At 33.3% G+C, this 12,992-nt stretch overlaps 1 protein-coding gene across 1 annotated transcript; it reads right to left on the bottom strand.

The window, feature by feature from the left end:
• Positions 1-2,426: 2,426 nt before the first annotated feature.
• LOC128547315 (uncharacterized) lies at positions 2,427-11,768 on the bottom strand. Its single transcript, XM_053519649.1, has 6 exons — positions 10,704-11,768; positions 6,876-6,959; positions 6,013-6,143; positions 5,128-5,148; positions 4,499-4,579; positions 2,427-3,986 (listed from the first exon to the last, which is right to left on the bottom strand). Exons 2-6 carry the CDS (start codon positions 6,932-6,934, stop codon positions 3,829-3,831), a joined length of 450 nt encoding a protein of 149 aa, XP_053375624.1. The 5' UTR covers positions 6,935-6,959; positions 10,704-11,768; the 3' UTR covers positions 2,427-3,828.
• Positions 11,769-12,992: the final 1,224 nt, after the last annotated feature.

The raw sequence follows: 12,992 nt of genomic DNA, 5'->3' as shown, positions 1-12,992 counted from the left end.
GATACACGCATAATTCGGTTTAATATGCAATTATTTCATTAAAAATGCTACAAAATTGTCAGAAATAGATACCCAATGGAATAAAATTACATGAAGCTTGAAAATGCCATCTTTACTGAGAAAAAGGATGATTTCTTTCTTTCTACCATAGCCCTTGTTTTCTCCCTATATTGCACTAATTAATGTTTAATCATTAAGGAAAATCTAACTTCAAAATTTAAAAGCAAGGCGTGAGTGTTACCCCATGTAAACTCTTACAAAGTACACAATCTTACGTTAAAACTTACATGATGTTTTAAAAATGGTATTGCATTTTTTTCTAATTTAAATGATGGAATGTTGCCTATTCAAACTAACTAATAACTAAACTAACAAAAAAGTCATAAACGTTTTGATAATGTTTAGATAAATAAAGAATTTAACAGGTAGAATGTTCGAGAAATGAAGTTAAGGAAGTGCTTAGCAATATTTACAAAAATAAATGACATAATTGCTAAATGTCATAATAGCTTTTAATTTTTACAATAACGATTCACCTTGATCCTAGGTTGTATCTGTATAATGCGAAAGTACGAAGTTTTCATTTAATTACCTCTTGTCCTACATTAAAAGTCACTTTATATGGAACAATTTTGATTATGCAGGGAAGTTAGTTGATATAGTTTCTGATAAATTTCCTAGGTAGAACAACTCCGTTTTCTGAATAATGATGGATTGACCTTTGCTATTATTCATCTTGGTTCCATTCTTTGCTTCCAAAAGATCTTTTTTACAGATTTATTTTAACATACAAGTAAATGCCTATCCTGAAGTTGGTTTTATGTGTTTTGAAATTTCAGTGCGTTGTTTTTCGTAAATATCGAACTGAATCCTCTCTAGGCCCTTACTTCATGTAACACAATTTCTTTACCCATCTATGGTTAATGTATTAAGGGGAATTTAGTCTTTTATTTTTGGAACATAGACGTTCTTGACTACCATATTTTTTCATATGCATTACTTTGTAAACAACCTGACCTATGTGGGTTCGAGCCTCACTCGGGGCGTTGAATTCTTCATGTGAGGAAGCCATCCAGCTGCCTTACGGAAGGTTCTACCCAGGTGCCAGCTCGTGATGAAATAATGCACGGAGGTGCACCTGGGGTCTTCCTCCACCATCAAAGCTGGAAAATCGCCATATGACCTATAATTGTGTCCGTGCGACGTTAAACTCAACAACAACTTTATAAAGAAATAAAATACTGTGTTTTAGCTTACAGTATGAAAAATATAAATAAAGACAGTGAACTTATTTAACTTTATTTAACTTTTTTTCTTTAAATTAGTTTTTGTAGGATATTGATAAATATTTTCCAAGGTATAGTTGATATTATTTTCAAAAATAATCATTCATTGTTATTTTGATTGTTCATATGTAAATAAATGTATATCAACAATAACTTTCTTATTTGAACTTTTTGATCTTGATTTAGTTACGCAACTTCTTTGTCTGCTAATAAAAAGCGTAACAGTATCCATTTCATGTTTTGAAACCTTGTACTTTTTTGCAGATAAATGATATCATACCCCACCCACTTTTTTTCTAATTACAAAATCTGCGTCCCCTTAGATAATATTTATCAATGTTTTCGTATGGTACTTGTAAAAATTATGAGCCATGTACAAAATGCGGTTGAGCTGTTGGTTCATGTGAAAGGAAACATCCAGAAGAGATCGTCTGATCAATGATTTTGCAAGGCAAGAACCAGTTTAGCCAGCCAATTCAGAAACAGTGCCAATAGTGCCATATTTGTATGATATAAAAATATATTGCATCAATAAAATTATTCTTTCCGACAGCTTAGGTTTTGGTTTAAAATAGCACCACACTTCAGCTAAATTACTGATCTGCTTCTTGTATTTTGTGTATTGGATCTTCAGTCAAATATAAACTTGTTTTCTAGCTTTAATTAATAATGGGATACAGTATAAGTCATATTGCACCTTTCAGTTATTTAGAAAGACAAGTTTTGTCCACCTCCCGTGGATCATCACAGGAATATGCGCACACCTGACAGAAAGTATCATTATACATCATTATCATTATACATGTACATTAAATCGCACTGAGCAAGCACTCGTTTTGAGGTTATATCAAAATTTATAGAGAATATTTAAATAAAATGTTTAATTATAAGTTAAGGCAAATTACGTACAAATTCTTGTTTTATTATAGCGTTAGCTTCAAAACAGGTAACAAATCAGGCTTGACGAGAGAGCTCTTTGGATAACACCAAAACTTCAAAGTTGATATGCACGAACGTTAGGTGCATCAACCATAAGATTGTTTCATAAGCATCAACAAATAAAAAAAATATTATTTTGACTTTTGGATTCTACAGACCTGTTCCGTGTGTCAGGAGAAAGCCCGTGTGAGAACATTATTTTTTTGTAATTTTGTGACTTTCATACTCCTGACAAACACACCTGATTATGCGTTTCTTCTTAAAGAAGAGAGGGACTTTTAGCTCTCTGCTCTCAATTAAGTCTGAGTAAAATTTATGTTCTGAACTGGGTTAGTTAGAGTTATGTCAGATGCGTGTTTTTGACGCGTTTCAGTACATTATGTTTCACTTAAATGCTCAGTAGAGATACATTCTTAGTACATGCAGGTATATGATAAATAACGAATAACTCTCTAAGGTACACACAAACAAAGTAAGGGCATCATATATATCTTTAATTTGTGTTATAAAGACTTCACTGATTCACTCAGCTGTATTACATAAATAAGACAAAAGTGAAATACATATAAAGTATAATAATGTCATGTTGCAGTACAAAACTACATATAAAATGTAACGTATAAGTTGTCATCTCAGCGCAACAAGCGGTTAACTGCATTTAAATAAAGTCAACCATTTTACACCTTCTTGATCTCGGAGACCATACGTCGAACAATTCGTTTCGTTTTGAAGTGACGAAATGCCAATGGGACTTTCAACCTTTTGCTATTTTATTTTGGAATGTGTAATATGCCTTTACGTGTTTTAAGAGTACACGGGATGGATTGCTTTTTTCAGTTTTCATTTGGCTATGAAATATTTGTGTGTGTGTGTGTGTGTGTGTGTGTGTGTGTGTGTGTGTTTAAAGTGTGCAATTACCTAATCGTTTCACTTTTACTACTTGAATTTTAATCATATCCGTGTTATCGTGCCGTCACATCACCGTGTTATCGTTCTATGGCATCATTTTTTTCATCCTTTCGGATCGTGTTGTCATGCTGTCGCATCTTTTTGACATTCTGTCGCACTTGTTATCGTAGTATCGAGGATCGACGGCGCGACAGTACAATGGCCTTATCAGAATACAGTAACTGGATGTGTTTAATATGTGTGTTTCCTATTTTAACCACAGCTGATATATTTCATACACAAAAGAAAATTATGCGAACTGAGATTCATTTCTTATTGTACAAAAAGTTATAAATCGAGTGTACGCTTCAAGCATCTGTCGGAACAGGAACGTTCTAAAACAATGGAAAAAGGTTCAACATGTCCTGAATAAGCAATGAGCAAATCCAATCAGACGCATGTATATCAATTATCATGACACGTGATCTACACTGGTTTTCCTTAAGTAACCGTTTCGATCTAGTCATAGCTCCGCCTTTGAGGTTAGTATAATTCAAAAGGAATGGTAGTATGGGTAGATGCAATTGGACTCCAAATGCGTATGTATACGTTGACTACATGAATACTGATATACGATTATCCTATGTAAAATCACTGAAGATTTCCTCGCGTTTGCTGAAGTATGTGAGCGCTATTATCTCCCTTGTTCGTTCTTTCATTTCCGACATCTACACTCACTGTTTGAAACATAAAGGCCACGTACCAAACAATTCTCACAGCACACGGGTATATAGTTGATATTTCCTACTTTCCATGTTTCAAGTTTGAGACACTGATAACATTGTTCACCTGTCCAACAATCGCCCTTTAAAGCTGAAAAATAAAATAATGGAAGTTCATATTTTTCCTAATTATGTTAAAAACGTTTGTAGACTTATATGTTCTTTGGAGGAGAAGCATTCATCGGCTTTGTATAGGAAATAAATACAGTTTTACCGATCAGGACTTCAAGATAACGACATGAAAACTGGATATAACTATCGTTTTACAAACCAAAATTTAAAGATAACGACAAAAACATAATACGACATAACTACAGTTTAACCGAAAAAGACTTCAAAATAATTATATGAACACTATGCGTAACTATCGGTTTTCTAATCAAGACTTAATGATAACGACATAAACACTGTTTTATGGATCAAGACATTGGACATAACTGTAGTTTCACCAATGCAGACCTCACGACAATGACTTAGAAATAAGTGTATAATCATGTAGATAAGTATGCATTTCTGTACTTTCAACTAAGGTGTTTATTCACATTGGTAATTTATAGTCAAGGCTTAAACGACGTGTTTAAATCACTTGTATTTGAAACTTACGGCAATTAAAACTTCTCGAGATGACTGTCGGAGACAACATGGAAAAGTTAAAACCATCTGGAAGGTTGTATGGTCCGCACTCTGGAATTGAACAATTAAAGAGTTTAACGTACTTACATGCATAGCGATACCACCATGAGAAACATAAACAATTAAGCTAAAAGTCCTAACTTCATGAGAGTAGATAAACTGTGTTTAAGGTAGTGGACCCGTACTAGTCGGAAAATGCCAATATCTGCAAAACGTAATAAAAAATAAATTACCCCGGCGATCCACTACCTTAATCATTTTGTTTAAGTTGCGCTCCTCCAACTTGCAGTGCAATATCAGCATTTAAACATGATATGCATATCAGTCGCTGGAGTTCCTAATATTTGAAAACGTGTTGTTTCTAATTGGATAAATGAAATTGTATCAAACACAAAGAGATTTTTAACGGCATAAACAATCAACTTCAACACCTGCATGACGTCAATGATTAATGACATTTTTTTTTTTGAAATTTGTAAACTATATAACTTGATCTGCAACATAGTACATCAATACCATATCCATTATTCTCGAATTGTACCGTTTAAAAATGCATACATACGGAAGAATCTGCTTAACTGTATATATTATAAACTTACCATCTTTCGTTTCTTTGTTTTCTGGAAAAAAGAAAGAATCTTATGCTAATAAATCGTCTGTCTATTAAGAAAAGAGACACTATGTATGATATGTAACTGCCCATTTCGGGCCGCTAAAATATCACTTATTTCGAAACATGACTTTAGATCACTGACTTCAAAATCACTTGCTCCTTGTCTGTGTAAGTTCGAGTCCTGGTCAGGTCGCCTTTTGACGCCACTGAGAAGACTGGACAAATTTTTATTATGATAACCAGCCAGTTTTCTTCTATTAACAAAATACAGAGAAACAGAAAAAAACAACATTTTTTGTTTTTCATGAGAGAAACTGGAAGGCTATTTTTTGTCCTACAATTTACTTTCTTTGCACCTGGGTTAAAGCAGATCATATATGTGTTATGTATAATAAAATGTTGGAATTATCATAAGCTTCACTTTAGATTAGGTGGAACAGTGTACCAAGATATTGTAACTTTTTTAAAAAAAATGTTCATGTCATTGTATATATCACTTTAAATAGAAAAAAGCTTTTTAGTTTTAGTTATGCTAATATTTTTGACATCGGCACCATTTTTGATCATACAGCGACTTTCCAGCATTTGACTGTAATGGTAGAACGCGGGTGCACCTCTTGCACAATTTCAGGAGCGCTTGAACACCTGGGCAGAACCGCCGAACTTCTGTAAAAACTTACGAGACAGCTTCTTCGTGTGAAGGAAAATTACACCCCAAGCATAGTCGGTGAACGGCAAGTCAGATAAAATATTGTGTTACAAAATATACGTTACATATGAAAACCACGAACACTTTTCATTTAAGGTAGTGTAATCATAATTTCAAGGTGACCTCAACTATAATTAATGAAACTAGAGTTAAGAAATTTACCATTTGCCTTTTTCTTTTGCTGGACAACAACAGCAACGACAACAAGAACTATAACTATAAGGAAGACAGCAGTTGCCACACCAATAACGACAAAACGAGTTCGAGTCTCCCCGGATTGGTACCGTCTATTACTGGAAAAATATTGTCAAAGTACATGTAACTTATAATAATTTTAAAATGAAAATTTGAAACATGTCATAAAAGGAAAATGTCAATGCCGGTGGTTTGATCCGTATGCCACGGGTTCAAATCTCACGTTGATAAAAACTGCAATCAAAAGAGCTTATTGGGCATTTTCAGAGTTCGACTCAGACTCAGCCGATAAGACTAGTTTTCAAATCTTTGACCTGGATTTTTTCAGGGAATCGAGATATATTCTGTATACAAAAATGTATATGTACGAAAAGACAAAAGAATAAATAGGTTTTATAAATAGGTATAAAACCTTCTTCGTAATGTTTGTGTCCTCGTGTGTCCTTGTATTGATTACGCTCATATATATTGTACGTGTTATAAGTGTAAATTAATTATGTAGCCCATCCGCTTAGCTCAATAGGAAGAGCGCAGATATGCGGATCGCGGGGTCGAGAGTTCGATCCCCAGGCGGGCTCTGTGTTTTCCGTGACGATTTGATAAAAGATATTGTGTCTGAAATCATTCGTCGTCCACCTCTGATTCATGTGGGAAGTTGGCAGTTACTTGTGGAGAACAGGTTTTATACAGGTACAGAATCAAGGAACACTGGTTAGGTTAATTGCCCGTAGCATAACTGAAATACTGTTGAAAAATGGCGTGTTAAACCCAAAACAAACAAACAAATTTACTATATGTGAAAAAAAATGTTCTGAAAGAAAGTGACATACCTTGAACTGGTGTGTGTAGTTGTCGTGGTAGTTTCGTACTCGTATTCATCAGAACTCATCGTACGCTAATTTCGTGCTGAACTCCTTCAACAAAAATTAGCTAGTTGGAAACAACATTATATGTTAACAATTTCAAACCTTTACAAAATTGTTTCGTACACTATTTTGGCGTTTTTTTATTTTTAAATGAATGTAAATGAACAAACAGTAGCATTATAGTACAAAACAAAATATACTCCCAAAGTTAGAAATGTGATTATTTTGTAGATATTTGGACCTTGCATCCTGCGAAAATGGCCTTTTACAACTATTTTTGCATTACATAATATATCGTGAATTTGTTTCCTTTTGATTTGTTCTATGTGCATTACAAAATAAAACCTATATCAAAGTGTATTTAAATATGTGTACTTATTTTATATTAAAATGATATATTTTATTTAAGAAAAGACAAGTATGATTAATCTTCGCAGCAGAATAAGAAATGAAATACAGTTTTGAAGAAAACGCTGATTTGGAATCGAACTCACGAAAAACGATAACATGAGAACATGGCAAATCATTTCGTTGTTTCTTCGCTTTCCTCTTAACATGTGCAGTTAAATAATACATATAAAGAACTCAGTAATTAGGGTGACATATACGCTTCTGCACATATCAACCAGAACGCCAAGAGGAGCGGTGGTCTAGTGGTTAAGGTGCCGGTCGCTCAATCCGAGGGTCACGACCACGACCTCTCATATGACACCAGAACTGTTTTTTTTCTCCAGGAAGCGGAGTGTGGTTCAAATAAGCTTAAAGCTCTCATCACAATCGGGTTAAAATAAATTAATATAAACAAACCAGAACGCCAAATAACGACAAAATAAGTTGCCGTGTCATCGTGTTGTCAAGATGTGCTCCCATCAGTATGAAAGTAAGACAACCAACACGACAGAATGGAATTTTGTCGTGCGTTCGTTTAGCGTCCGAGCCAGCACAAGAACACGACAAAGTAGTGTGCCAACGCGATAGACTGATGATAAAACTGTCGTGTCGTCGCTCTACTTTTGTCGTGTTCTCGTACTGGTAGGGGCATCAACACGAACAAAAATAACAACAACACGAAAAAAAAGTTTATTGAGCTGTCGTGTTGTCGTTCTTATGGGGACACCAACACGACATGACATCATAGCAGAAATGACACCATAGTGACACCTATGTATTTTATAAGCCATGTTCAGTAGTAGAATTTATTTCAAAGTTTGAAAAATAACTTCCTTTATTACAGTTCTTAAGCTAACTTTTATGTAAAACTGTTTCTTGTTTGAAGTATTTCAAATATCAAATTGTTCAAATGAACAAAATAAAACCGTTTCAATAAACATTTGATTGTCTTTTAGCATTTATGCTAGTTTAAACAGGAGACAATGTTTGTTCTGACAGGATTCCTCAAAATTTAGATGCCGTCTCTGAATGAACAGTTTTTAAGTTACAAGTAACTAATACTTTTTTTGGCGTCACAGAAATATTTGATAAACAAACATCAGCTTTAGAAATAATGTACCTGTCTAATACATATTTTTAACACAATGTCCCGGATGACTGCATGGGTACATACTATGTATTATTAATAATTAGCATTAAATTACATGTCTATAAAAGCTTGGTGTTATCAGGGGTATTTCCCTTTTCATATTAAATCTAAAATGCTAATAATAATAGGTATTATATTTGAATGATAATTCTACCTCATTTCTATACAGATCATTGTGTCGAACCCCTTTAGTGCATGTATCAGTAAAATGACATAGTGCATAACTTATATCAGTAAAATGACATAGTGCATAATTTATATCAGTAAAATGACAAAGTGCATAACTTATATCAGTAAAATGACAAAGTGCATAATTTATATCAGTCAAATGAAAATCGTTTTGTAGAGTAATATACAGTCGCACCTTATTTGCTTGAACTCGGATAATTCGAGCACCACTCTTTACTCGAACTCGCCGTCACGTTCCGGCACATTCCTAAATAATGTTTATTGACAGATGGTTCGAATTACCGATAACTCGAACAAATTGTGTCTGACCCGTCGAGTTCAAGTGAAAGGTTTTATAAGCTGTTCAATTTTCATGCAAAAACTCTTTCTTTCTAAATGATCTGATGTTGTTTGATTTTTTTCTTCCAAATATGGGAGAAGTCGTTAACTATTACCTAGACATACAGATATTTGTTTTATTTCAGGCTGGAGGCCCATCACAAAGAGAGAACTGTATGAACCTCTGTATTGATTAAGTATCATCTACGAAATGATAATCTCTGTACTCTATGTCACAATCACTCAGAAACTATAGAGCATCTATTTGTAGACTGTCAAATTTCACTAACATTTTGGGAAGAAGTCAAAAGATGGATAAAAAGAAAATGTCCTAATGCAGATATTGACTGGTCAATATCAGATATTTTATTAGGTAACTCAAATTTCAGTGCAGCTACTCTATTATTAATGCTGCTTGGAAAATACACTATTTATCAGAGTAAATTTAAGGAGGCGGTTCCTACCATACAAATGTTTATTAATAGTTTAAGAATACATTTGAAAACTGAGAAGTATGTTGCTAAAAAAACCCAAAACATGAATAGCTTTGATAAAAAATGGAAAAGTTTTAGGACTCTATTTGTAGATGGTGAAGTGTAACACGTGGGTATGGGGCTTCATAGTGACTGCGCCTGTTGTCTTTTTTTTTTCTTTTTCTGTTTTTATTTCTCAGTAAAAAATTAACTTAGGTCTGAATTACATGCTATCTATGAAACGTTTTAGCTTTTCATTAATGGATATTTTTACTGACTCTTTTCCATTCTGACCTTGTACTTTTTAAACTACATTTTTTCTCCTTTTTTTTTTCACATATTACTTGTTGAATAAGTTATTTTAGAGAAGATATGCAACTCTGCAATCTCCAACGAAAAGTATCTGTTAGAGTTTTCTCCCCTAGATCAATTATCATGTTAATGATAAAAAACCTTGCAGTTAAGCTAAGCAAGGTAACTATGTATGCTTATTAAGCCGCTAATTTATTGTGTGTAATTGGATTTCTGGAACCTACTTGTCAATTTGTCCTTGTTATTTTCGTACTCGTTTCTTTTTCTTTCGAGCAAGGATAACAAATTATAATACAATTATTAACGATATTAATGTAGACTCAAACATTGCAAGTTAAGTTTATTTACTGATAAGTTACTCAAACAGCATTTGAAAAACTGATCATGTGTACGGTCTTTTCACTGTTAATATATTACTAGTTTATCTTTTTAGAATGGTTTCCATATGAATACAAGATGATATTACTTGAAGATAATGAACAATGTTTATTTGCTTAGACATGTACACTTATACACTTTCAAACAATGCTGGTTTATATAGGTAAATTTACTTCTTTTTTGAATAGACATGTACACTTTCAAAAAATCTTGTTTATGTAGGTAGAATTATTTTTCCAGCTACGCTTGATATTCTATGTAAATACCTTTGTTGGCACATAAAATCAATGTTTGTGATGAATGTATGATACTTTGGATGTGGAAATGGAAATAAATTATATAAAAAAAAAAGTATCATCTACGAATCATTTCATCTAAGGTAAAAACTTATCCACCTGTTTAATTATTATAATTGAAAATATATATAAACAGTAAGGTATTTTCAGATAAAAATGACTTACCTTTAAACGGACAAATCCTTCAGTAACGAGACAAAAATGTGTTGATAACAGCGAACTAAATCTACTTTTTACATGGGTAATGATTTTCCACATGCATGAGTGGCAAAAATGTTATATTTACCTCTTAGCCTGTACAGCCTACAGGTATAGTTATTTCATAACAAATATCCACTGCAATGTAAAGGCGAACTATTAAATCCTGTATGACCTGTACAAATCGGTCAGAGTGTGGTAACAAATGCAGGCCATAATAGAAAATGTATGTGCTTGAGTACTAAAGTAGTCTGTGATCAGACGGTTGTTTAGTTCACGGGAGATAACTACTGAATCTATTCAAATTTTGTATAATTAGCCTATGTCCCTTCCTTCTCAAGAGCCAGAATATATAACTATATAACAGAAAATGTTGAGAAAAAAAAAGTTTATCTAGTCGGTAGCCATACTAGTAGCTAAGGCTTACTATATATAGCAACATGTCTGAATATTCACATATACCGAACAAAAAATTCTTACACTACTGGTTGGGAACTTGTTTCCGGACAGGACCAGTTTCCGGACACATGTAATATCCGCTTTATTTCGTTGTTATTCCTGTTATTGTTTCATCTAGATCATTTAGGTGTTTGTTCTTCATGTCTACAACCAACCACTATATTACAAAACTGTTTTATGTTAGTGTTTTTATGATAACACACCTGTGTTTACAAAACAACTTTCTGTCTTAACGGGGCATGAAGATAGCATTGCGCATGCGCAGTAGTTCACACTTGCCGAGGTACCAAGTGGGGAAGAAATAATTAAACTTCATATTGATTGTCCGCTGATAACATGTGCTACTTATAATTTCACGATAATAGTTACATAAAATGCAGGGCTGTCGATTTTTGCACTAATTTTATTCTATATCTATTGGATTTATCAAGAATCCGCCTTAGACGAAATTCGAGATTTTTATTGTCAACTTCGGTTTGCTTTCGTAGCTGCTATTGAACGTCAGGTTATGTTTCGTGTGCATTTTTAAAGAGATGAATGATAAAGACATGTGTAAAAATAGTTTAATTACTTATTTTGATATCAAATTAACAGCAAAATACCGTCAAAATATTTATCCGGATACTGGTTTACCTTACAGGAAAAATAACTTCTTTTAGTGACCCCATTTTAGGCCCCATAGAACTCATGTTTTACGTCACAACGCGATGCTGATTACAACTTCGGATGCAGAAGGAGCTGAAGTTTGTGCAGTGTGGGCTTCATTTATGTCAAATATTATTTTTAGGGAATAATGGAGCCAAAATATGAAAATGTGTCCGGAAAATGGTTCCCAACCAGTAGTCAATAATTTAAAATCAACTGCAAGCACTTTCTTGAAATTTAGCGCATGCTAAGAGCAATGTGTTGTTAAAAACGTTTCAAAATTTCAACAAAATCAAACATTGACATTAATCCAATTCAATCATCTTAAGACTCCTATCCATTTTTGAAAATTCATAAAATGTACACATATATTATTTTTACAAACAAATGAAAAACATTTTGTAGAAAGATATTGATAATTGATGTGGTATGTAAAAAAAACAAAACTCTAAACCTCTGTATTTAACAAATAATCAAGGCCATCGAGTGGTTTATCGTCTGATTTACCACGGTTCAGAGTTCACATGCGTAGGAATTGAACCACGAAGGCGTTAGCCCGAGTGGTTAAATACTGAAGCATCTGAACGATGAACCGTGGTAAATTAGACGATAAATCACAAGAAGGCCTTGATTGTTTTTATTCTGACATGTTTATTGACATATTTTAATAAATATTATGCTGGATTTCATTTAGCCGAGGAGTAATGTATCGGACGTCATGTGGCAATTTGACGTCAAAACTGACGTCATACTGCTCTCTTACCGGTCCGCGCATCAACCGTTGTTTATCGCAGAATATATAGAGCTTGATATCCTTCTTTGTTTAACTGGAAAACAAATCGAGCCATGTTAGAATCTTATTTATATAATATGTGTCCGTTTTCGAAGAACAACTTTTATGTGTTCTTTTTTTCGTCTTTTAGATATACAAAAATGTATAGGATGTGGCATTTAAACAAATATCATTATATCTTTCTGTGATTCCACAATTTTGAAATTCTGATATGTTGTGAACAACATTAATGCTCATCTAAAAATACTTTCAAGTAATTCACTGCATGGTAAACTGGCAAATGGCGAGTTAGCTCTTTAGTTATGTATAGACATGAATAAAAACAGATGCACTAGATGCTTGGGAGAAACCGTACGGACTAAACTGTAGAATGGCTACTAGATTAATATATATTCTATAATTAGCATATACTATCAATAAAATCTGTAAGAAGATCCGTTGGAAGCATAAAATGCAACCAAGCAAAATAGTCTGTTCATG

The sequence above is a fragment of the Mercenaria mercenaria genome, chromosome 12, assembly GCF_021730395.1.
Source record: "Mercenaria mercenaria strain notata chromosome 12, MADL_Memer_1, whole genome shotgun sequence".
Taxonomy (NCBI): domain Eukaryota; kingdom Metazoa; phylum Mollusca; class Bivalvia; order Venerida; family Veneridae; genus Mercenaria; species Mercenaria mercenaria.
This window is presented reverse-complemented; position numbering and strand designations above follow the sequence as displayed.

What these genes read in the sequence shown, in the direction of transcription:
- LOC128547315 (XM_053519649.1), bottom strand. Translation starts at nt 6,934, where the DNA reads ATGAGTTCTGATGAATACGAGTACGAAACTACCACGACAACTACACAC. An exon ending in ACTACACACACCAGTTCAAG is followed by an intron (nt 6,144 to 6,875) that starts GTATGTCACTTT and finishes ATATTTTTCCAG; the next exon opens with TAATAGACGGTACCAATCCG. An exon ending in CTCGAGAAGTTTTAATTGCC is followed by an intron (nt 3,987 to 4,498) that starts GTAAGTTTCAAA and finishes TTTATTTTTCAG; the next exon opens with CTTTAAAGGGCGATTGTTGG.